At 45.1% G+C, this 22,286-nt stretch overlaps 1 protein-coding gene across 2 annotated transcripts in view; it reads right to left on the bottom strand.

The window, feature by feature from the left end:
* The window catches only part of KIAA1549, a 136,371-nt gene that overhangs the window by 54,342 nt on the left and 59,743 nt on the right, over positions 1–22,286 (bottom strand). For both annotated transcript variants that reach the window (XM_082693869.1, XM_082693868.1), the window contains exons 6-10: positions 20,484–20,667; positions 19,216–19,275; positions 17,647–17,795; positions 8,005–8,182; positions 4,136–4,320 (exon numbers count right to left, since the gene is read on the bottom strand). In XM_082693869.1, the coding sequence (XP_082549995.1) occupies positions 4,136–4,320; positions 8,005–8,182; positions 17,647–17,795; positions 19,216–19,275; positions 20,484–20,667 (756 nt within the window). The remainder of the gene's footprint in view (positions 1–4,135; positions 4,321–8,004; positions 8,183–17,646; positions 17,796–19,215; positions 19,276–20,483; positions 20,668–22,286) is intronic.

The raw sequence follows: 22,286 nt of genomic DNA, 5'->3' as shown, positions 1-22,286 counted from the left end.
TGGACGGATGAGATCCGTGGGCAGGTGTCGTTACTGCCTGTGTCTGCTGTGCCGTCGGGCCTTGGTCACCCTGCAGAACCCCAAGACTCTGAGGCCCCCGGGGCTGCAGCAGATCGCAGCCAAGGGACCGCCGGTGAACTGAACTCTCCATGTATTAGGTGCCACAGGGTCCCGGCCACGGGGGACGAGATGAACTTGGCTGAGCTGGGAGAAACGCCCGTGGAGCCTCTCTCTTCAGTCAGCTGTCCACACGGCCTCCCGACGCGGTCATTCGGACATAAATGTGTTCAAGCTGCTCTCCCTGCTGAAAACCCTTCCGTGGCTCCCCACTACCTACAGCACCACTGCCCACCGCTGATGTGTCCGACAGCTCCTCCCAGCCTGGCTCTTGCCTCCTGTCACCTTTGGCTGTGCCCTTCCAGACGTTTGCTCCATCATGCCCGACTTATGGGCCATCCCCTCCACCTGGGCCGGCTCTCACCTGGCTTCACCTCTACTTCTGAGCTCCAGCCCCAGCCCTGCCTCTTTCCAGGAGGCAGAGGCAGCCCTCCCACCCAACGGCGGGGTATGGGGGGTGCAGAGGGGGTCTGCCCCTCCTCCCTGCTTCCAAGATAGCCTAGACAGACTTCCACTGCTGTGTGTCCTTCTCCTTCCGGAAGCCTTCGAACCAGGGACGGCACGTTGCCGGGGCTTGCAACCAGCCTGGCCCCGCTTGGCTCAGAGAAAATGCTCAGTGTTTGCTGAACGGATATGCAGTGACTAAGGCAGCTCCGTGTGGCTGCCCGCAGTACCCACCGGTCAGGAACCATGGTCCCACGACAACCAGAGATCGGACTGTCCCCACGGGAAGGAACAAGTGTGACAGGACCAGCGGCATCTAGCCAATGCCATTCCTCACAGAACCTTAACAGGGCGATGTGGGTCCAGCTGCCGTTTTCCTGAGACCAGTAAACGGGGATGACTTTAAAGAGACTCCAGATGAAAGAGAAGGGTTAGATTTGGTTTTCTAATGATTGGAAATAAAAAAGGACCCTGTCTTAAAATGTGAGAGAACAGCCTCTCCTTCATACCATATAATCAAACTAATCCACTCCCCAGCCAATCCGAAGAGGCTTCCTGCTCATTACAGGGGGCGGGGGGAGGCGGTTTGGTGGGCACGTGTACTGTCTGCGATGTTGGTAGCTCTGGGATTACTGAGCTCGAGGATCTGAAAGAGGAGCAGCGAGGCAGCAGCAAGGGGGCAGGGTGAGCAGAAGAACACGGAGCTGGACCAAAGGAAAAAGAAGTCTTGAAGTCCCAGGGGAAACTAGCACCTTTTCAAATCGTCCCAAGGGATGGGCTGGATCGAGGTCCTTCACTACTGCCGGGTAAATCTTAGAAGAAACACTAGTGAAGGAGAAATAGGACTCTCAACTAAACAGAGATCATCCTTTTCCCATTATAAACACATGACAGAATCCATACGGTAGTTTCCTGTGCCAGCGAAGCAAGGACCACCCTTCTGAAATGCCATGGAAGTTAGCCCCCCCCCCACCCAGGTCAGAAGACGCAGACTCCCCAGGGACTCTGCCACACAGAAAACCTTCTGACAAGTAAGTTGTAAAGACACATGCACAGATCCTCCAACACACGCAAAGCGAGAGCAACCCCAGGGCTGGAGTTCTATTTGAAACTCTGTCCACCTGATTTTTTTTTTAAGGATTTTATTTATTTATTTGAGAGAGAGAGAGAGAGAGACAGCAAGAGAGGGAACACAAGCAGGGTGAGTGAGAGAGAGAGAAGCAGGCTTCCCACCGAGCAGGGAACCCAACATGGGGCTTGATCCCAGGATTCTGGGTTCATGACCTGAGTCGAAGGCAGACGCTTAACGACTGAGCCACCCAGGTGTCCCTCTGTCCATCTGATTTACAGCAACATCTGATGCATGAAGATATTTCGGCAGTAAAAGTGAGAGAAGGAGAAAACTTGGGGAGCATCCTGTTTTGAACTCAAGGGATGCTGTCCTCTGACATTTGCATGAAGTAACAGATGACAGATGGGCTTTCCCAGGGAGTGTTTACGTTAGGGAACCTGGAACATGAAACACCTGAATCCATAACCATCTACATTGGGCGTCGCTCTCTGCAACCACACTCTTTCACCAGAACAGAAACATTTCCAAACTCACTGTTGATCTTACTAAAATGAAATTCACACTATGAATGATTTAGTGCCTCCAACACTTTTTCCAGGGTTTTCCACGGCCCTATCTTGTCTAAGAACAAAACAATCTTAGCACACTCTGTAAATAATAAATGGAGATAGGTAATAAATATAATGTTAATGTAAAAAATGCTTCCAATACACTTGATAACCACCCACTTCCAATTTAGTCACGATTTTGCATTTTTACCTAATTCCTAAGAAAAGGAATACTCTTCATTTACTTTTACAAAGTACAATAAATTCAGAATGCTTACTTTTTTTTATTCAGCAGGTGTACCTTTGTAATGGGCAGAATTTTTTAGACCCAGACAGAATAAATCTAAAAAGTTAACAGACAACCCTTTATCTCTTGTTCTCTCTCTTCCTTGCTTTTTCTTATCAAAGTTCCTGAGTCAAGTACGTTCCTCTAAATGTGTGAGACCCACGGAGGGGGCACATTCACACACAGTGAACGATGACCACTTTCCATCCCCGTGGTAATGGCCTGTCCCCTGATACACTAGAGGTGAACGGCTACTGCGTTCTCTTCCAAGGTTTGTCAGGTTTCTTCCGCTCACACCAGATCAACCAAAACTCAATCCTTACCAAAACCTAATGTCTTTGCTCTGAAGCTGGTACGTGACAGTTCAAGATTGCAGAAATCACTGAAACATAAAAGTGAGAATTGCTAGTATTATGAAAACTAAATGCGATGCTTCGGTACGACATGAAAAAGATGTTTAAAAACACACTGCTGTCAAATTCAGTGTAAGTGAACAAGCTCTAGAAGATTACAGAGTTGGGGTGGGATCGGGGGGAAAAAAAAAACGGAATTTTACAATCAGGTTGCTCGTTTTTCTCCAAAGAAATCCACACTGGAAACTGCAGCTGGTGCATTTTGGTGTTTTTTTTTTAATTTTAATTTTTGTTTTTGAGAGGGAGAGAGAGAATCACAAGCAGGCTCCATTGGTGTCTCGGGTGTGGGACAGAGCCCGATGTTGGTATCCCTGATGTGGGACTCAGTCTCACGACCCTGAGATCATGACCTGAGCCTAAATCAAGTCAGACACGTAAAGGACGGAGCCACCCAGGTACACCAGGTGTGTTGTTTCTTATGAGAAAAACCAAACAAAATCCTCTGAGTAAACCAAGAGTCCAAAAAATAAAATGTTAAAAAAAAAAAAGGACTCAGGAGCACCTGGGTGGCTTAGTCATTAAGCATCTGCCTTCAGCTCAAGTCATGATCCAAGGGTTCTAGGATCAAGCCCTGCATTAGGCTCCCTGCATAGTGGGGAGTCTGCTTCTCTTTCTCCCACTCCCCCTGCCTATACTCCCTCTCTCGCTGTCTCTCTCTCTCTGCCAAATAAATAAATAAAATCTTTTAAAAAAAAAAGAAAAAAGACTCGAGGTACATCAAAAGACTGGTGAATACAGACCCACTCATATATTTAAATTAAAATATTTAAGGAGTATAGTATCATTTTTCTAATGATTAGTTGGTCTTGATCAAGGCACACAGTGGCTTTCTGATACAGTGGACAGAAACTAAAGGAGCCGTCCAGTGGTACCGTGTACAAAAGAGACACACAGATCTGAGACAACCTCCTTTGGCTCCTGTTCTTTGAAAATATCCAGGGTGACTATAGATCAGAATTCATACAAAAATGGATGTGATCTTTGAATTAATCATTTCGTAAGTAAAATTACAGGAGAACTCAGCACTCGCGACACGGCTAAGCCTTGATAACGGCTTCATCTTCGCGGCCTATAATTAAGAATACAGAAGAATCGTGGTTCCAGTAAGCAAATGTGAGGCAAAGAGATACCACCACTAAAGCCAAAAAAGTATCCCTCTCAGCTTTCTGCCCCACCACTGAGCATCGAGAGCCTGAGCTCGGCCTACCCCAGCCCGTGAGACCGCCTGCGTGCAGACTGGGGCTCACCCTCTCACCTTCTGGCGCTGCTGGATGCTGGCCACCGTGTCAGGCTGGAAGTCCAGCTTGTCCGTGCGGCAGAGTTTCCAGTACAGGATGACGACAATCACCATGACCACCAGCACTGGAATGACCACGCCGACAATGACCCAGAGGTTGCTGCTCTGGGACTCGGGGGACGGCCTCTTCACTCTGTCCAAGGCTGCAGGGAGGGAAGACAGGCTGTTCACTAACTGCTCTGCACTCACCTCCCTGACGGCCCGTCTGTGCAGGGAACGTGGCTTCTTCTATGAGAAACCTGGAAGCTCTTTGTCATTTCAGGTCGAGGCAAATGGTTAGACTCTGCAATCTCCTGATGGCCAGAAACACTGCCTAGAGGGACCTTAACGCCCGAGGGACCAGGGTGACATACGGACAGGTCTAAAGGAGCATGGCTCATCGGACGGCAGGGCTAGGTTAATTCCAGGTCTCCTGAGTCCCAGGTACCGCACTGGCTCTGCCCTAATCTCACTGCAGGAACGTTTCCATACTAAAAGGCAGAAATCCCCATAAACGGTCTACCTTATGGGGTCTGCCTTAATTTCTTCACCTGTGTATCTAAATTCCTGAAACAAGATTTAAGGTACCCGGTGTCAGTTTAAACATTATACGACCTCCAACTTACTTACTCAGAGTTTGCCCCTCCCCACCCTCCTGATCACCTCCCCCCTAACCCCGACCCCAACCACTGCCGCAGCCTCCCAGCTTCCCTAGCCTTGGAGGAAAACGCTTCAAGTGCTCTGCCTTTCTCTCCTTTACCAGCTCCTTTCCCTAACCTCCCCTCCTGGGCCTGGGCCCTCGTCTTCTTCATACTACGCTCATCCTCTCAAAGGACTCAGCTCCTCTTAAAGCTCAGTTTCCAGTTACCAAAATGTCCCCCTCCCCTCTGCCCAACCTTCTCACCCATTATCATCACTTCATAAAAACTGCTCCATGAGAAGGAGTTTCCTCCTTGCCTAAGTTGTTCTGTCCTGGAGGCCTTTGCCTTATAAATGGTACCTTACTATTTTCTTTTTCCAAAGATTTTATTTATTTGAGAAAGAAAGAGAGAGACCGAGCAGTGGGGAGGGGCAGAGGCAGAGAGAGAAGCAGACTCCTGCTGAGCAGGAAGCCGGATGCTGGGCTCAATTCCAGGACCTGGAGATCCTGACCTGAGCTGAAGGCAGATGCTTAACCGACTGAGCCACCCAGCCGTCCCGGTATCTTACTAATTTAAAGTGCATTTTATTACATAAATGTTGTCATCTCGATACCGTGCACTTTAGTCATTTATACGGTCGTGACTCTGAGTCTTGTCTTTTCAAATACAGTTCAGTCTCCAGGGGCAGGGGCTAAGTTTTATGCTCTTCTCATATTCCATGATGGTTAGCACCTGCCATGGGATCAAAATGATTCATTCTGCTCAAAGATGTAACAACAGGAAAGATTCTCGGCGCTGGTGTACGGGTGGGCTCCGGCCTCTGAGACACCAGGGAGCCGAGTAAGCAGTCCACAGCTTGAGTGCCATGGAGGAGGCACAAATTACACAGCAGAGACCACACGGGAAATGGAAAAAGGGACAAACTATTAATCTTATTTTTAAATTTGGCCTGAAGAGCACCTATACATGCAGCTCATTTTGCATGAAAACGGACAATACAGGAGGGAGAGAATCAAACCAAGGAGCTGTGACAACCGGATGCTCTTCTTAGTTCTGACCTGGGAACACCTGGGAGGGGCCCAGATGGACCCAAGCAGGCCCAGCTCCCAGGGTCGACAGCTGTCCGGGGCTGAGCCTGACACCGGCTGAGGCTTCCAATCCCTTGGATCTTTATCCTGTGGTTTTTAGCAGGAAACTGAGGGAAGAGAGGTGCAAACAACAGAGGGAAGTAGCTTCAAAAGCTAACACCCTAGAGTAACTCATCTTCTTTCAGAGGCTTAGCTGGACTGGGGCACCTCTCCTACAATCAGAGACGTCCTCGATGAAGACATATAAGTAAGTGCTTCGTTATTTTTTTCTCACTGCTTTGAAACAGAACATACTAATACACAATCATATCTCAAATACACAAACCACCAATGGACTGTTTGCTTAGACTCTCCGCATCATCATCTGTGAATGTGACAAAGCGTGCCCTTGAGCCCTGGCCCTGCTTAGATTCCAGGGACAAGGACAGAGGTCACAAAGAGCCTTCCGTTACCGAAGATCACCGTGAAGCTGTCATTTTATAAAGGTGCCTTCGCGGCCTACGTGTTCTTTGTAAAGAACTTTTCAGTATTTTCTGATGCTCTATTCCTTCTAAACACTTACTTATCCCTTTAATGTTGGGAGCAAATATGGCCGAGCTCCGACAAGGATTGCTCTCTGGCTCACAGGCAAAAGCATCCACGTCAAAAGAGCCATCTGGGGCGCCTGGGTGGCTCAGGGGGTTAACCCTCTGCCTTTGGCTCAGGTCATGATCCCAGTGTCCAGGGATCAAGTCCCGCATTGGGCTCTCTGCTCAGCGGGGAGCCTGCCTCCCCCGCCCTCTCTCTCTGCCTGCCTCTCTGCCTACTTGTGATCTCTCTTTCTCTGTAAAATAAATAAATAAAATCTTTAAAAAAAAAAAAAAAAAAAGCCGTCTGGTTCATAAAGGAACAATTAGAGAAAGACACTCTTCTGTGTCTCTCCGTTTTCTTAATTTTAAATGCCCAGAATCTGGGAGTTGAAAACTAAGGCACTGGGAGCAACCGCTGCCGGAGGCAGGAGCCAAGAGTCTTCCAACAATAATACAGAAATATCAAAATACCTCTTTCTAAATTGTGAAGTACTGCGAGGACCGGGAGGGAGAGAAACAGCACTGAACCCGGTAAGGATCAAGGACTTCTTTGTGTTGCAAAACTCAGCAGGAAGCCAATAAATGCAGAGGGCACCTCCCAGCTTCCTGTGTGACTAACTGTCCCCACCAACGTTCAAAATATGACAGGCAAGATTTCGGAATAAATAGAGAGAAAACAAGTTATTTTAGGTAAGACAAAATTTTTTAAAAAGAGACATAGTACAGGAGTAGGGGGAAAATTGTTACAGTTAACTTAAGGTAACTCACTCTAACCCTGGAGATACAAAATGCTGGGCAGGGGAACAGCTGTGCAAGCTACAAGTACAAGCAGTTGAAATAAAGGACTTGGCAAGTAAATTTTAACAACTGACATTGCGGGGCACTGGAATGGCTCAGTTGGTAAGGCATCTCAAGGTCCTGGGATGAAGCCCTACCTCAGGCTCTGGAGAGGGGGCTCTCAGGGACTCTCAGGGGCTGGAGGGGGGAGGGGCTCAGGGGGCTCTTGGAGAGGCTCTCTGGCTCTCTGCTCAGTGGGAAACCTGCTTCACCTTCTCCCTCTACCCCTCCCCCCACTCATGCTCTCTTGCTTCCTCACTCTCAAATATATAAAAATTCTTTTTAAAAAATGACATTTTAGGGGCCCCTGGGTGGCTCAGTGTGTTAAAGCCTCTGCCTTTGGCTCAGGTCATGATCTCAGGGTCCTGGGATCAAGCGCCACATCAGGCTCTCTGCTCAGGGGGGAGCCTGCTTCCTCCTACATCTCTCTGCTTGTCTCTCTGCCTGCTTGTGATCTCTGTCAAATAAATAAAATCTTTAAAAATAAAATAAAATAAAATAAAATAAAATAAAATAAAAATAAAATAAAAATTAAAAATGACGTTTTATTCAAGTGCCACATAATAAATAATAAGGGTTTAAGACATTACTCTATGCACACAAGAATGCTTTAAATTCAGATTTCATTGTTAGGGAAGAAACAACCACCAAACCTGGCTTTTGATGCCAGCACAGCACAGACAGCACTTAGGGTCTATGTGTCACACACTTACGTTGGGCAACAGCACCTTGAATGCGGTAACCCAAGATAATGGCTGCTCTCTGGATATCTATCTTGTTAATCAGATCTGAAGACCTGACTGCACTGAGTCTTTCTCCATCTTGATCCTCCACAAAGTAGATGAGCTGCACAGGATTGTCTTCTCCCTCTAGCCTTGACACGTTGACCATCTGAAAGATAACAGAAACCATTAGCATTTTTGAAGCTCCTATTTCCAGATGCCCTGGCTCAGGGCACCCAGTCTTGACTGTGTTATTCAGGATTCATTCCAATGCTCATAATGAGCTTGTGACACCATTCTGGATCCCAGAATCCCCACAATGCTCTTTCAATGGGAACAGGGACAATGAATGTTACTCTGTACGGAATAACAAATGTGCCTCATCTTGCTCAAAATAATCCCTGAGACAAATGGGCAAGTAGGACACAGAGAACACAGAGTAGGCCAAGGCCACGCAGTCTTTAGCTGAGACGGACCACGTCCAGCCTGTCATGGGAGAATGCTGCTGTTCTCCCAACATAAATCATAAGGGCTGTGTGCATCTCTGGTTCTCAGAAACTATTCCTGGTTTCATCCAATCTCACCCTGAATCAGCATTTTCTCTTTTTTTAAGGCACAGCTTCTCAACCTTGGTACTACTGCCATTTGGGTTCAACAGGGGGCTATCCCAAGTATCATAGGATATTTAGCAGCATCAATGTCCTCTACTTACTAGATGCCAGTACCAACAGCCACACCTCCCTCACCAGCTGTGACAACCAAAATTGTCACTAGACATGCCAGATGCACCGGCAGGGGGCATAAAATCACCACCACTTGAGAACCACTGCTCTCGGGATTATAAATTCTTCAACACCCCACTCTCAACAACAGATTAATCACAAAGATGGAGAATCAGTAAGGAAACAGCAGACTATAGACTAAAGGAACCTAACAGACATTTATGGAACATTCCATTCAGTATCAACAGAAAACACATTCTCCTCAAGCACCCATGGAACATTTTCTAGGATATACCATATGTTAGGCCACGAAACAGTCTCAACAAATTCAAGACAACAGAAATTATATCAAGTATCTTTTCTGACCACAACAGTATGAAAATACAATCAATAATAGGAGAAAGTTGAATATTTCACAAACACATGGAAATTAAACAGCACACTCCTGAAAATACCATTAGACCAAAGAACAAATTGAAAAGGAAATTTTAAATATATCGAGACAAATGAAAACAGAAATACAACATACCAAAATTTATGGGATATACCAAAAGCAGTTATAAGAGGGAAGTTTATAGCTATAAATGCATACATTAAGAAAAACGAGATTTCAAAAAAACCTAGGCATCTAAGAGACTCAGTCAGTTAAGCATCCAACTCTTGATTTCAGTTCAGGTCACGATCTCAGGGTTGTGGGATTGAGCCCCACATCAGGCTCCATACTTAGTCGTGAGCCTTGAGATTCTCTTTCACCCTCTGACCCTCCCTCCTCTAGTCTGCTCATAGTACACGCTCTCACTCCCTCTCTAAAATAAATAAATAAATAAATCTTTAAAAACAAAAAACAAAAAAATAACTTTTACACCTCAAGGACCTAAGAAAAAAAGGAAAAACCTAAGTCCAAGGTTAGCAGAAGGGAGAAAATAATAAAGATCAGAGCAGAAATTAATTAAAATCGATAACAGGAAAAATTACCAAAACTAAGCATTGGCTCTTTGAAAAGAAGCAAAATTGATAAATCTTCAGCTAGACCAAAGAAAGAACAAAGAAAAAGGTGGACTCAAATGAAAGTTATAAATGAAAGAGGAAACACTACAACAGGTAACAGAAACATTAAGGATCATAAAAGAATACTTTAAATAATTACACAACAACAAAATGGATAACCCAGGAGCAATGGATAAATTCCTGGAAACATACAACCTACTGAGATTGAATCACGAAGAAACAGAAAATGTGAACAGACCAGTAAGAATTATGAAGGCTGGGGACGCCTGGGTGGCTCAGGGGATTAAAGCCTCTGCTTTTGGCTCAGGTCATGATCCCAGGGTCCTGGAATCGAGTCCCACATCAGGCTCTCTGCTCAGCAGGGAGCCTGCTTCCTCCTCTCTCTGACTGCCTCTCTGCCTACTTGTAATCTCTGTCTGTCAAATAAATAAATAAAATCTTAAAAAAAAAACAAAAAAAGAATTAAGAAGGCTGAATCAGTAATCAAAAACTTCCCCCCCAAAAAACCAGGACCAGATGGTTTCACTGACGAATTCTACAAAACATTCAAAGAATTAATACTAATCCTTCTCAAAAGTTTCCAAAACAATAAAGAGAAGAGAACATTCCCAAACTCATTTTATGAGACCAATATTACCATGATACCAAAGTCTACTAAGGATACTACAAAAACAAAAACAAACAAACAAACAAACAAAAAAACACCCTACGGGGCAATATCTCTTACGAATTGGGTGCAAAAATTCTCAACAAAATACAAGCAAACCAAATGCAAGAGTACATTCAAAAGATCATGCAACATGGGGCTCCTGGGTGGCTCAGTTGGTTAAGCACCTGAACCTTGGTTTTGGCTCAGGTCATGATCTCAGGGTTGTAAGATCAAGCCCCACATCAGACTCCAGGCTCAGCACAGAGTCTGCTCAGGATTCTTTTTCTCTCCCTCTCCCTCTGCTCCTTCCATCACTTGCACTCATGTTCTCTCTTGCACACTCTCTCTCACTCTCTAAAATAAATAAGTAAAATCATTTAAAAAAAATCGTGCACTATGATCAAGTGGGATTCATCCTTGAAATGCAAGGATGGTTCAACAAGTCAATCAGTAAGTTTGATATATCACATTGATAAATAAAAGATAAAAATCATACGATCATCTAAACAGATATAGGAAAAGTATTTGACAAAATTCAATTTCCACTCAAGATATAAACCAGCAACAAACTGAGTGTGGAAGGAACATATCTCCACATAGGAAAGGCCATATATAACAAACCCAGAGCTAAAACTGAAAGTTTTTCCTATATAATCAGAAACAAGGGGTGCCTGGGTGGCTCAGTCATAAAGCATCTGCCTTCAGTTCAGGTCATGATTCCTGGGTGCTGAGATCGAGCCCCACGTCAGGCTCCCTGCTCAGGAGGAAACCTGCTTCTCCCTCTCCCACTCCACCTGCTTGTGTGCTGTCTCTATCACTGTGTCTCCCCCTCTCTCTGTCAAATAAATAAATAAATAATAGAATTGGGGGGGTATAAATAAATAAAATCAGAAATAAGAAAAGAGGGCGCCTGGGTGGCTCAGTGGGTTAAGCCGCTGCCTTCGGCTCAGGTCATGATCTCAGGGTCCTGGGATCGAGTCCCACATCGGGCTCTCTGCTCAGCGGGAAGCCTGCTTCCTCCTCTCTCTCTCTCTCTGCCTGCCTCTCTGCCTACTTGTGATCTCTCTGTGTCAAATAAATAAATAAAATCTTTAAAAAAAAAAAAAAAGAAATAAGAAAAGAGTGCCCACTCTCAGCACTCCTATTCAATACAATACTATCCTAGCCAGTGCAATCAGACAAGAAAAAAAAAAAAAAAGGCATCCAAAGCAGAAAGGAAGATGTAAAATCTGTCACTATTTGCAAGATGACATGATATTATACATAGAAAACCCAAAACACTCCACCTTCAGTAAAGTTATAGGATACAAAATTAATATATTAAAAAATCTGTTGTGTTTGCGGGTGTGTGTGTGTGTGTGTGTGTGTGTGTGTGTTTAAAGATTTTTATTTATTTATTTGACAGAGAAAGAGAGAGAGATCACAAGTAGGCAGAGACAGCGGGGAAGCAGGCTCCCCACTGAGCAGAGAGCCTGATGAGAGACTCGATCCCAGGACCCTGAGATCATGATCCAAGCTGGAGGTAGAGACTTAACCCACTGAGCCACACAGGCACCCTTGTGTGTGTGTGTGTGTGTGTGTGTGTGTGTGTGTGTGTGTGTGTGTTTTAAGATTTTATTTATTTATTTGACAGATAGAGATCACAAGGAGACAGAGAGGCAGGCAGAGAGAGAGAGAGGGAAGCAGGCTCCCTGTTGAGCAGAGAGCCCGATGCAGGGCTCAATCCCAGGACCCTGGGATCATGACCTGAGCTGAAGGCAGAGGCTTTAACCCACTGAGCCACCCAGGTGCCCGTGTGTGTGTTTTTTAAGTAGATTCCATGCCAAGTGTGGAGCCCATTGCAGAACTTGAACACATGACCTTGAGATCAAGACCTGAGCTGAAATCAAGAGTCTAATACCCAACCAACTGAGCCACCCAGGTGCCCTTATGTTTTCTCTATAATAATAATGAAGATTTTGAAAAAGAAATAAAATAGTACCATTCACAACAGCATCAAAAATAATAAAATACCTAGGAATAAATTTAACCAAGGAATTAGAAGATCTGTACACTAAAAACTATAAGACACTGATGAAAGAAATTGAAGACACAAATAAATGGAAAGATACTTTGTGTTCATGAACTGGAAGAATTTGTTAAAATGTCCATATTATCTTGGGGTGCCTAGGTAGCTGAGTTGGTCAAGCATCTGCCTTTGGCTCAGGTCATGATCCCAGGGTCCTGGGATCAAGGCCCACGTTGGCCTTCCTGCTCAGCAGCAAGTCTATTTCTCCCTTTCCCTCTGCCCCTCTGCCTGCTTGTACATTCTCTCTCTCTCTCAAATAAATAAAATTTTTTTAAAAAAATGTACATACTACCCAAAGCCATCTACAGACGCCACCTCTGTAGCCATCTAAATTCTAATGGCATTTTAGAAATAGAAAAAATAATCCTAATATTCATATGGAATCACATAAGACCCTGGTAACAAAGGAGCCAAGAATACTCAATGGGAAAAAGCCTCTTCAATAAATGGTGATAGGAAAACTGCATATGCACAACCAAAAAAATTAAACTGGGTCCCTATCTTATATCACTCACAAAAAATAACTCCAGGGGCACCTGGGTGGCTCAGTCAGTTGAGCATCTGCCTTCCGCTCAGGTCATGATCCCACGGTCCTGGGGTGGAGGCCTGCATTGGGCTCTGCTCAGGGGGGAGCCTGCTTCCTCCTCTCTTTGTGCCTGCCTCTCTGCCTACTTGTGATCTCTGTTTGTCAAACAAATAAATAAAAATCTTAAAAAAAAAATAAAAATAACTCCAATGGAAAGTTTTAAATGTAAGACCTGAAACCATAAAACTCCTAAAAGAAAACATAAGGGAAAGGCTCCTTGACGTTGGTCTTGGCAATGACTTTCTAGATATAACACTCAAAGCACAAGCAAAAAAAAGAGCAAAAATTAACAAGCAGACTGTATCGAACTTAAAAGCTTCTGCATAGCAAAAGAAAGACTCAATGAAATGAAAAGACAACATATGGAAAGGGAGAAAATATGCAACAAATCATATATCTGATAAGAGATTAATATCCAAAATATATAAGGAACTCATACAACTCGATAGCAAACAAACAAATAAAAACACACCCAAACTCTTTGATTTAAAAATGGGCACAAGAGCTGAACATTTTTCCAAAAAATACACACAGCCAACAGGTATATAAAAAGGTCAAAATCACTAATCATCAGAGAAAAGTAAACCAAAGCCACAATGAGGTATCACGTCACACCTGACAGAATGGCTATCCTCAGAAGACAAGAGATGGGTACTGGTAAGAAGGTGGGGAAAGGAGGCCCTTGTGCATGGTTGGTGGGAATATAAATTGGTGCCAGCATTGTGGAAAACAGTATGGACCTTCCTCAAATAATTTTAAATGGAACTTCCATGTGATCCAGGAATCCCACTTCTGGGTATACACCGAAAGGAAGTAAAATCCACTATCTGAAAAGATATCTGTTTTCCCCCAGCCCTGCCCCTGCTCACTGCGGCATTATTTACAACAACCAAGACATGGAAGTGACCTAAGTGTCCATCCATGGACAAACGGATAAAGAAAATGTGATGTGATATGCACACACATGTGCGCACACACACACACACACACGCGCGCGTGCGCGCGCAGTATGGTTGGGTCATAAGAAAGAAGGAAATCCTGCCATTTGCAACCACATAGACCTGGAGGGCATTATGCAAACCGAAATAAGGCAGACAAAGAAAGACAATCACCGTATGCTCTTGCTTATTTGTGTTATCTAAAAAAGCCAAACTCATAAAAATAGAGAGTAGAGAGTAGTTGCCAGGGACAGGAGTCGGGAGAAATGGGTGATGGTGGCCAAAGGGTATGAACTTCCAGCCGTAAGATGAGTAAGTTCCAGGGGTCTAATGCATAGCACAGGGCCACAGTTAACAATACTGTTTTATGTATACTTGAGAGGTGCTGAATATAGATCTTAAAAATTCTCACCACAACCAAAAAAATTCTTACCACATCCAAAAAATAGTCATGGATGTGTTAACTAATGTTATTGTGCCAGTCACTCTGCAATATATACATATATCAAATCATCAATTGCACACTTTAAACCTATATGGTATCATATCAAGTATCTTTCAATGGAGCTAGAAAGTTGTACACAAATTCACAATCACCTAGTCAAATAGTGCTTTGATTTGTCTCAGAACTGATCTCCCTCTGGTGCCCTCTCATATTAGGACTTCAGAATCTGGGATCCTTGCTGTATCACAGTTTTACATAAATACATGTTTCTATTTTGTTGCTGATTCCCTAATAATATGCAACAATTTTACTGCCCCTTGAGACTCCAGCAAAATGCAGGACTACTGTCAACAATGAGTCCAAGCCCTCTATTTTGCATAAGCAATTTGAATTTTTGGTCTCTACATTTGCCATTGGCAAAACGCAGCTGCTACTTTTCTAGCCACGTGTACAGAATTGTAATACGGCCCTGCGTTCTGGACACGACTGCGGGACTCCTTCTTCCCCACTGGAAACTTCTGGCAAATCAACAACTTCATGATTTCACTGTGAATGCCTTCTTCCAGATAATTTTAAAAGATCCTTAACAAACAGGTCCAAACTCTCATCCCTGGGGAATCTGTTCTCCAGGGGAGAAGGACTCATCTATCCTGCCCTTTGTTTGCTATGTCTAGGCTCATTCCCTGACCACTTCTACTCCCTAACCACCTACTCGCTCCCCAAACTGGGCGGTAATGATTAATTTTTTATTAGCCCTGAGAATGGAATACTATCGAAGGACTATGTGAATGTTTACTACACTGAAAAAGTTTTGATACCTTTTAGAAATGGTTTCACCTGGCAGTAACCAAGTTCCAGTGTATTGGGGTATATAATTAAAGATTCTATAAACGCATCCAATCTAAAAGCAACAGTCAGTAAAATCTAATTCTAGATCCTTTCTAGATGACTTCTTATCAGATTTATATCTGGAATCCATACAATCATAGTAGGATGGAGTCATTATTTTGGGCAACGTTTTCAATTTCATTTTTAAAAATTATTTTCTGATTCAAATCACATGTTCACTGTACAAATTACATGCTCATTGGAGAAATTCTGAAAACACACAAAATGTGTAAAAAAAAAAAAAAAAGATGAAAATCACCTGAAGTTCAGTCAACCAAAGAAAATTACTATAAACACTGTGGCATACTTCCATTATTTTTTTCATAGGTTTCATATCAATATTCGGATGACAGCGCATGCATTCTTTGGTAATCTTTGTTCACCATATCACTCAATAATTTATTAATTTATGTATTTTGAGAGCGAGAGAGAGTGAGTGGGGGAGGGGCCAGGAGGGAAGGACAGAAGGAGAGGGAGAGAGAGAATCTGAAGCAGGCTCCACATTGAGTGTGGAGTGGGGCTTGGTTTTTCCACCCTGAGATCAAGACCTGAGCTAAAATCACGAGTCGGATGCTTAACCCACTAAGCCACCCAGGTACTCCTCAATAGTTTGGTTTTTTTTTTTTTTTTTAATGACAATGGCCACCTAACATTCCAACATACAAAGATTCACTATAATTTATTTACTCATTCTCCAACTGCTGGTCATTGAGGTTGCTCTCATGTTTTCCCTTTTACAGATGATATTTCAATGAAGAGTCCTGAACTGTTGCACATGAATCCTTGTCTCCACATTGGGTTACCCTAAGGGGGGGAAAGATGTGGGGCGCAGTCCCAGTGCAATCCGTCAGGTGGCACCGCTGGCTGGGGGTGGCTTGGTTCACTTCCACAGACCTCACACTCCTATCTGAGGGAAGTTGCACAACTAACATAGCACTTCGTTAGGTAGCTTAATGAGGTCTCTGCTTCACGTGCATAAATTCGCCTCCACCAAGACCTTGAACTCTACGAAGCCAGAACTGCTGAATAAGGCAAGGCTTTTACAAGTCAATTTAATTTCTTCTTTGTTTAATGCTTATTTAATGTTATTCACAATTTTTCATTAGTTTTTTAAAATTTCTCTATACTCGACTGTAGCTGGCAAAGGCACGACTGTGGGAGAGGGAATCCAAAGCAATGCTGACGGGGAAAACTTGGTAAGAGGGTCACAGGACAATGACGCCAGCTCAAGGCAAACTCCCGCCACCCCCATCCAAGTCAGATGCACACCTTTCCCTTTGATGCACCTGCACCCCCGGGTTTCACCAGCTTTCCTGTCTCTGCGACGCCTTAACTTTAAAGATTTTTTATTTTTATTTATTTGTCAGAGAGAGAGCACACAGGCAGGCAGAGTGGCAAGCAGAGGCAGAGGGAGTAGCAGGCTCCCAACTGTGCGGGGAGTCTGATGTGGGACCTGATCCCAGGACACTGGGATCACGACCTGAGCCGAAGGCAGCCGCTCAACCGACTGAGCCACCCAGTCATCCCTCGACGCCTTAACTTTAAATATCCCGTTTTCCTAGCTCTAGAGGTCAGCAGTCAATAAAGAAAAACATCCAAAACATCAGAATTCACATTGAGATGGGAATAAATTACAGCCCCAATCTCCAGCTCTCTGTGTGCACTTGCATTTCTGATGGGTCACTTTTGGATTCAAGTGGATCTGTTTTCCGTGGCCTTCCTGCTAGTTTATAAAATGGACTATAGGGTGACGGATGGTAACTAGACTTCTTGCGGTGGTCGTTTTGGGGTGTATGCAAATATCAAATCATTTTCTCGTCCATCTGAAACTAACATAATGTCACATACCAATTTTATCCCAATTGAACCAACAGCAACAAAGTGGAGATAGTTGGGTAACATGAAACCACCTGCACTGGCTGGAGGCAAAGAGGATCAAGTGCTCAAGGGAGGACACAAAATTCTCCTCTCTCCGATCCCTTAAGGTCTCTTGCAGAGGGATGATTTATAGCTATGATGCGATTAATAATACTTACCACTGCATTAAATTGACTACGTTTTTGGTGATTAAAAACTACTCCAAAAAACAAGATCATGTTGATGGCATGGCAACCTAGTGGCACAATTTTCTTGCCATGCTCCCCACGGGTCTACGTGTCTAGACTCTGGTCGAACTGAAATGCTACCACTCTCACTTACTACCAGATAGAGTCCTCCGTCCCCATTAGAATTTTCTCATAGCATCTTCCATTTGCGTGAAAATTCCGTGTGTTTTTAGACAAATCTCTGCCCCCTCCTTCCCTCCTCCCTTGGCCTTCGTAAGGAGTACCTGCACCACGCTGTTCCCGGCAGCGACGGTGGCCCTTCTCCACATCCGCCTCCGCGTGGACACCTCGCTGAGCAGCTGGGCCAGCTTGCGTTCCATCTCGGCCTGAAACACTTCATTCTGGAGCTGCTTCTCCACGACGCCCAGGAGAACTACATTTACAAAATGAAACACACACAGGCCCCGAAACAAGTTAGCAGCGGAGGAAAAATGAGCGCGTGCGGAGGACAAATTAACATAGGATTCCTATCACGTGCCCCTGCCTCGAGAGGAGATCCTAGGGAGAGAAAGTGAACATGAACAGGGTCCTGGGGAGCCAGGAAGTGCTGCTCAAGGGTCTTATTTACAGTTCCAAGCTCTTACACAGACTGGTGGCCAGAAGTCCCAGGAACTCAGCAGCATAGAAGCTTTGGAGCTGAGAACTCCCATACACGGGCAAACATTTTATCCATCCTTATTTCAAAACTTCTGGGGGCGCCTGGGTGGCTCAGTGGGTTAAAGCCTCTGCCTTCGGCTCAGGTCATGATCCCAGGGCTCTGGGATCGAGCCCCACATCGGCTTTCTGCTCAGCGGGGAGCTGCTTCCTCCAATCTCTCTCTCTCTGCCTGCCTCTCTGCCTACTTGTATCTCTGTCTGTCAAATAAGTAAAAATCTAAAAAAAAAAAAAACCTTCTGGAAATGCTCTAGTTCATATCTCGTCTAGTCTCAAGACTTAGATGCACAAACTCACCCCAGATAAGGGTGCCTGTCTGAAAAATATCTGCTGTAAACAAGATTATCAAACAGATAATGGGCTTGTCAGCATACGGTCGAAGGAAAGACCCGTGGGCTTTGCAGCCAGAACCGGCTCAAATCTGCCGGGAGATAGACAAGGGACGAGTCTCCTAAGTGCTAGGAAAATGATCTGGAAAATGGGGCCACTGCACCATGCAAAGAAGTGGAGCCTTTGCACGGGATGTGAAGCAAGGAGGACTGACAGGGTCTGAGAAACCACAACTGGTGACCGTCACCACAGCACACGATTCTCTCCATGACCAGCTACTTACTGTGCCGCTCACACACTGGGAACATAGTGAGGGTGTCACTATCTCTTGGACTTTGGTTACCCAGTTTGAAAGCCTTTATCTGCAATGCCATAGCTATAAATATCTGACCCAGGCCCACAAGACTTTTTAAAAAACCTTATTTGCTCACCAAGCTATCTTATTCGTCCTCATAAAACCAAACAAATACGCCTTTTTAGAAAAACACACACACACACAGAGAAAGAGATCCTTGCTTTGGAACTCTATCCTGTTTTGGATCAGAAGACTGTCAATTCTTGTTAGACCTTCCCCTGAACTTGATGTATGAATTTTAAAGAAAGCCAATCCTTTTTGTGCCATAACTCAGCGGGACATATTCCCACAGCTGAATCTGAATTCCCTTCTCATTCATTCTTTGCCAAGAATTTAAGGGACATGGCGCCCTGAATTTAGGACTCAGACGCACGAAAGTTGACATCACGCTCAGTACACCTGCACAGACTTTTTATTCTTACAGCTGCCAAAGCATTATGTAAGTCCCACATACCTGTTCTCACCCAGGAGGATTTCAACAACTGAGATAAGTTCAGCTGTGGGTACTGGAAGGCTATAAAAGGGAAAGGAGGGAAATCCGTAAGAACATGTTTGCACGCATCAGAAAGGTAAGTCTAGGGAGTACCTGCTAAGTCACAGTACTTTGCCTTTCCACAGTATTTCGCCTTTAGTGCAAAACGTGTTAGAACAAAATGCCAGGCTGGTGTGAAGGCGAGGACCACAGGCAGTTTCTGAGCACAGGAGTCTCCAGGAGAAAGGCAGAGAAGGAGAAGTGAAAGGCTGGCTCGAGTGACCCAGTGGGACACCGCTTCACACAGAGCCCACCCACCCACATGATCCCCTGGAAATCTCATTGTTCCAGAGCAATGAGATTTCACACTGTGTTCGCTGGGACCCCAGGATTTCCCAGCAATGACTCCAGGTAAAGTGACCCTATGTCCTGGCTTGCCCGGGACAGACCCGGGCTACCCGCACTGTCATCCTTACTCTTTTACCCATACCTGCACAGCACAGAACGAACGGTGCAATTTGTAAAGAACAATTTCTATCCCTGCCTACTTTTGCATCTGACAAGTTACCCTTTTTAATTTAATTAACCACACACGAAAACACATAAAAGTCATTGGACCATTTGGCTGTTCCATTTTTGTAAAGGAATTTGATGCATTTTTTGGCCTGACTTCAACCCTCAAATCTACTGTTTTTTGAAGTAAATGTTTACCCCACCCCCAGCCCGCTCCATGTGCACCGTGATTCTAATTGCTTCAGCCAGGAAGAAAGGTTTTGTTTGTTTTCATCTATTATTCTTTTCTCAGTTTTGTGCGTCCATGCAGCAAAACTTACTCTTTTTGGTGTACGGCTTTATGGCTTTTGACAAATACACAAAGTTGCATAACCGTCACCACATCAAAGATACAGAACAGGCTCATCAACCCCCAAAAGTTGCCTTCTGCTACTCTTCCACAGTCTAGCCTGCTCCCACCCGTCACCCCTGGCAACCACAGGTCTGTTTTTTCTGCCTCTGGTTTTACCCTCCCCAGAACGGGTGCAGTCTTTACTAATGCCCTGTACTCTCAAAGGACAATAATAAAGCAAGGCCCGTGGGTGAGGAGGGCTCGGGAGGCCCAGCCGGAATGGACTCTGAGAAGCTCTGACTTTATCTGATTTACACTCTGGACTTCAGCCAAATATTTCAAAAGAGGTTCAGCAATGAAAACATTTGTGGCCGCTTTCCCAGCGTTTGGTGAGAGCCATACTCACGTTCTGCGATCTGGAGCACGGGGTACCCCAGGTAGAAACTGAACTCCACCACGCTCAAGTTCCTGAGCAGCTGGCTCACTTCTGTCCCGTTCAAAAACCCCCGCGTGCCTTTGACCGCAAAAATGATATTGACCGGGCCCCGCCGAGGGGCCGGCCTTGAAGCACCCATGGTGATATTCAGGATCTAAAGAGAAGGAAGGTGGGATCAGCCTCCAAAAGAAAGCAAAACACTAAGGAAAAGCCGCTGGTTTCTCCCTTACACTTTCTCTCACTGATTTTTTTTTTTTTTTAAAGGAGAGAACATTTTTTTCAAAGGAACAAACCAGCTCCACAACCTGGGTCCCGTTTGCAATACTTAAAATTCTCGGTTTACTGAAAATGTTTTTCACATGAAGCGATGAACCCAACACATGTAGGCACGGTCCCTCCCCGCCCCACCCACACCAAATCCCCCTGAAATAACAAGAAGCTGAACAAAGGGGAGTAAATCCACAACAGCTCGGAGAATGGAAGAAAATCAGAGATTCTGTCACATTCCTGGAAGATGGAGAAAGGATGGGATCGTAATGATATAAACCAGAACGGAGGGAACAGAGACCCAAATCATAGCCAGGCCTGGCGCGCAGGAGCAGAGAGCCGGGAGGGCTCTGCAGGAACCGACCCAGAGGAGGCCATGAACAGCAATCAGTACAGCTATTCAAAGCCCACGTACCAAAGAGCTGAGCTGACTTTCTCCCTCCTTCCTCCTTCCTCAAGGCCACGGGCAGGCCAACAAAGAGGGGCTGGCGCAGCCACACGGGCCCCCTGACCAGCCCAAGGAACAGCTCCATAAGGAAAAGGAGCTCCTGGTCAGAGCAGACTACAAGGCTGTGGGTTTAGCCACTAGAAGGAGGGTAGAGACTCCTACCCACCAGAGCACACGAGAGACAGAGAAGGGAAGAAAACGAAAGAATAGGCAGCTTTGCTGTGAAGCGTTCCATCCCCCGAAATCCTTGTCCTGCACTGGGGCAGGGGTTCCAGTCCGCCCCACCAACTTCATCCCCTGCCTGGGACCCAGTGCTCCAGGGAGTCCTCCCATCGGGAGACAGGGCGGATGTGGCTACAGACGCCACAGCTGAAGGGGTGAGCTGCCAAAATTAACAACCTGCCTCTTCACTCCTCATGGCGACTAACCAACAGTGTCCAGATAGTTTATGGAAAACTAGGAGCCCTGGCGCCAAGGACGAAGATCAACACAGAACAATGGCTTCGGAGAAAACACAAGGTGGGAACCGGAAGGCAACTTTTTAAACAAATGCTCGTTAATATCCTCAGAGACTTTCAAGGTGATATCGCATCACCAGTCAAGATAATCCTGCATCTTTGCAGGAGAAATGAGAAAAGAGCCAAGAACAACAGAAAAAGGACAGTTGAAAGCCAAGTCAGCAGAGGGACTGAGAAACACGATGGACACAGCTGAAGACGAAATTAATGACTCAGGGAACAAAGTTTAGCACATGTGCAGGGGCGCCTGGGTGGCTCAGTGGGTTAAGGCTCTGCCTTCAGCTCAGGTCATGATCTCAGGGTCCTGGGATCGAGCTCCACATTGGGCTCTCTGCTCACCGGGGAGCCTGCTTCCCCCTCTCTGCCTGCCTCCCTGCCTACTTGTGATCTCTTTCTCTGTCAAATAAATAAACAAAACCTTAATAAATAAATAAATAGTGTGCAAAAATGGGGAATTTAAAAAGAGATGGTATTACAAGAAAACATACGAATTACGAAAGGTGGCTCCAGGTACACAAAAATCTATTTGCTATAAAATCT

This window comes from Mustela nivalis (assembly GCF_964662115.1).
Source record: "Mustela nivalis genome assembly, chromosome: 12".
NCBI classification, from domain to species: domain Eukaryota; kingdom Metazoa; phylum Chordata; class Mammalia; order Carnivora; family Mustelidae; genus Mustela; species Mustela nivalis.
This window is presented reverse-complemented; position numbering and strand designations above follow the sequence as displayed.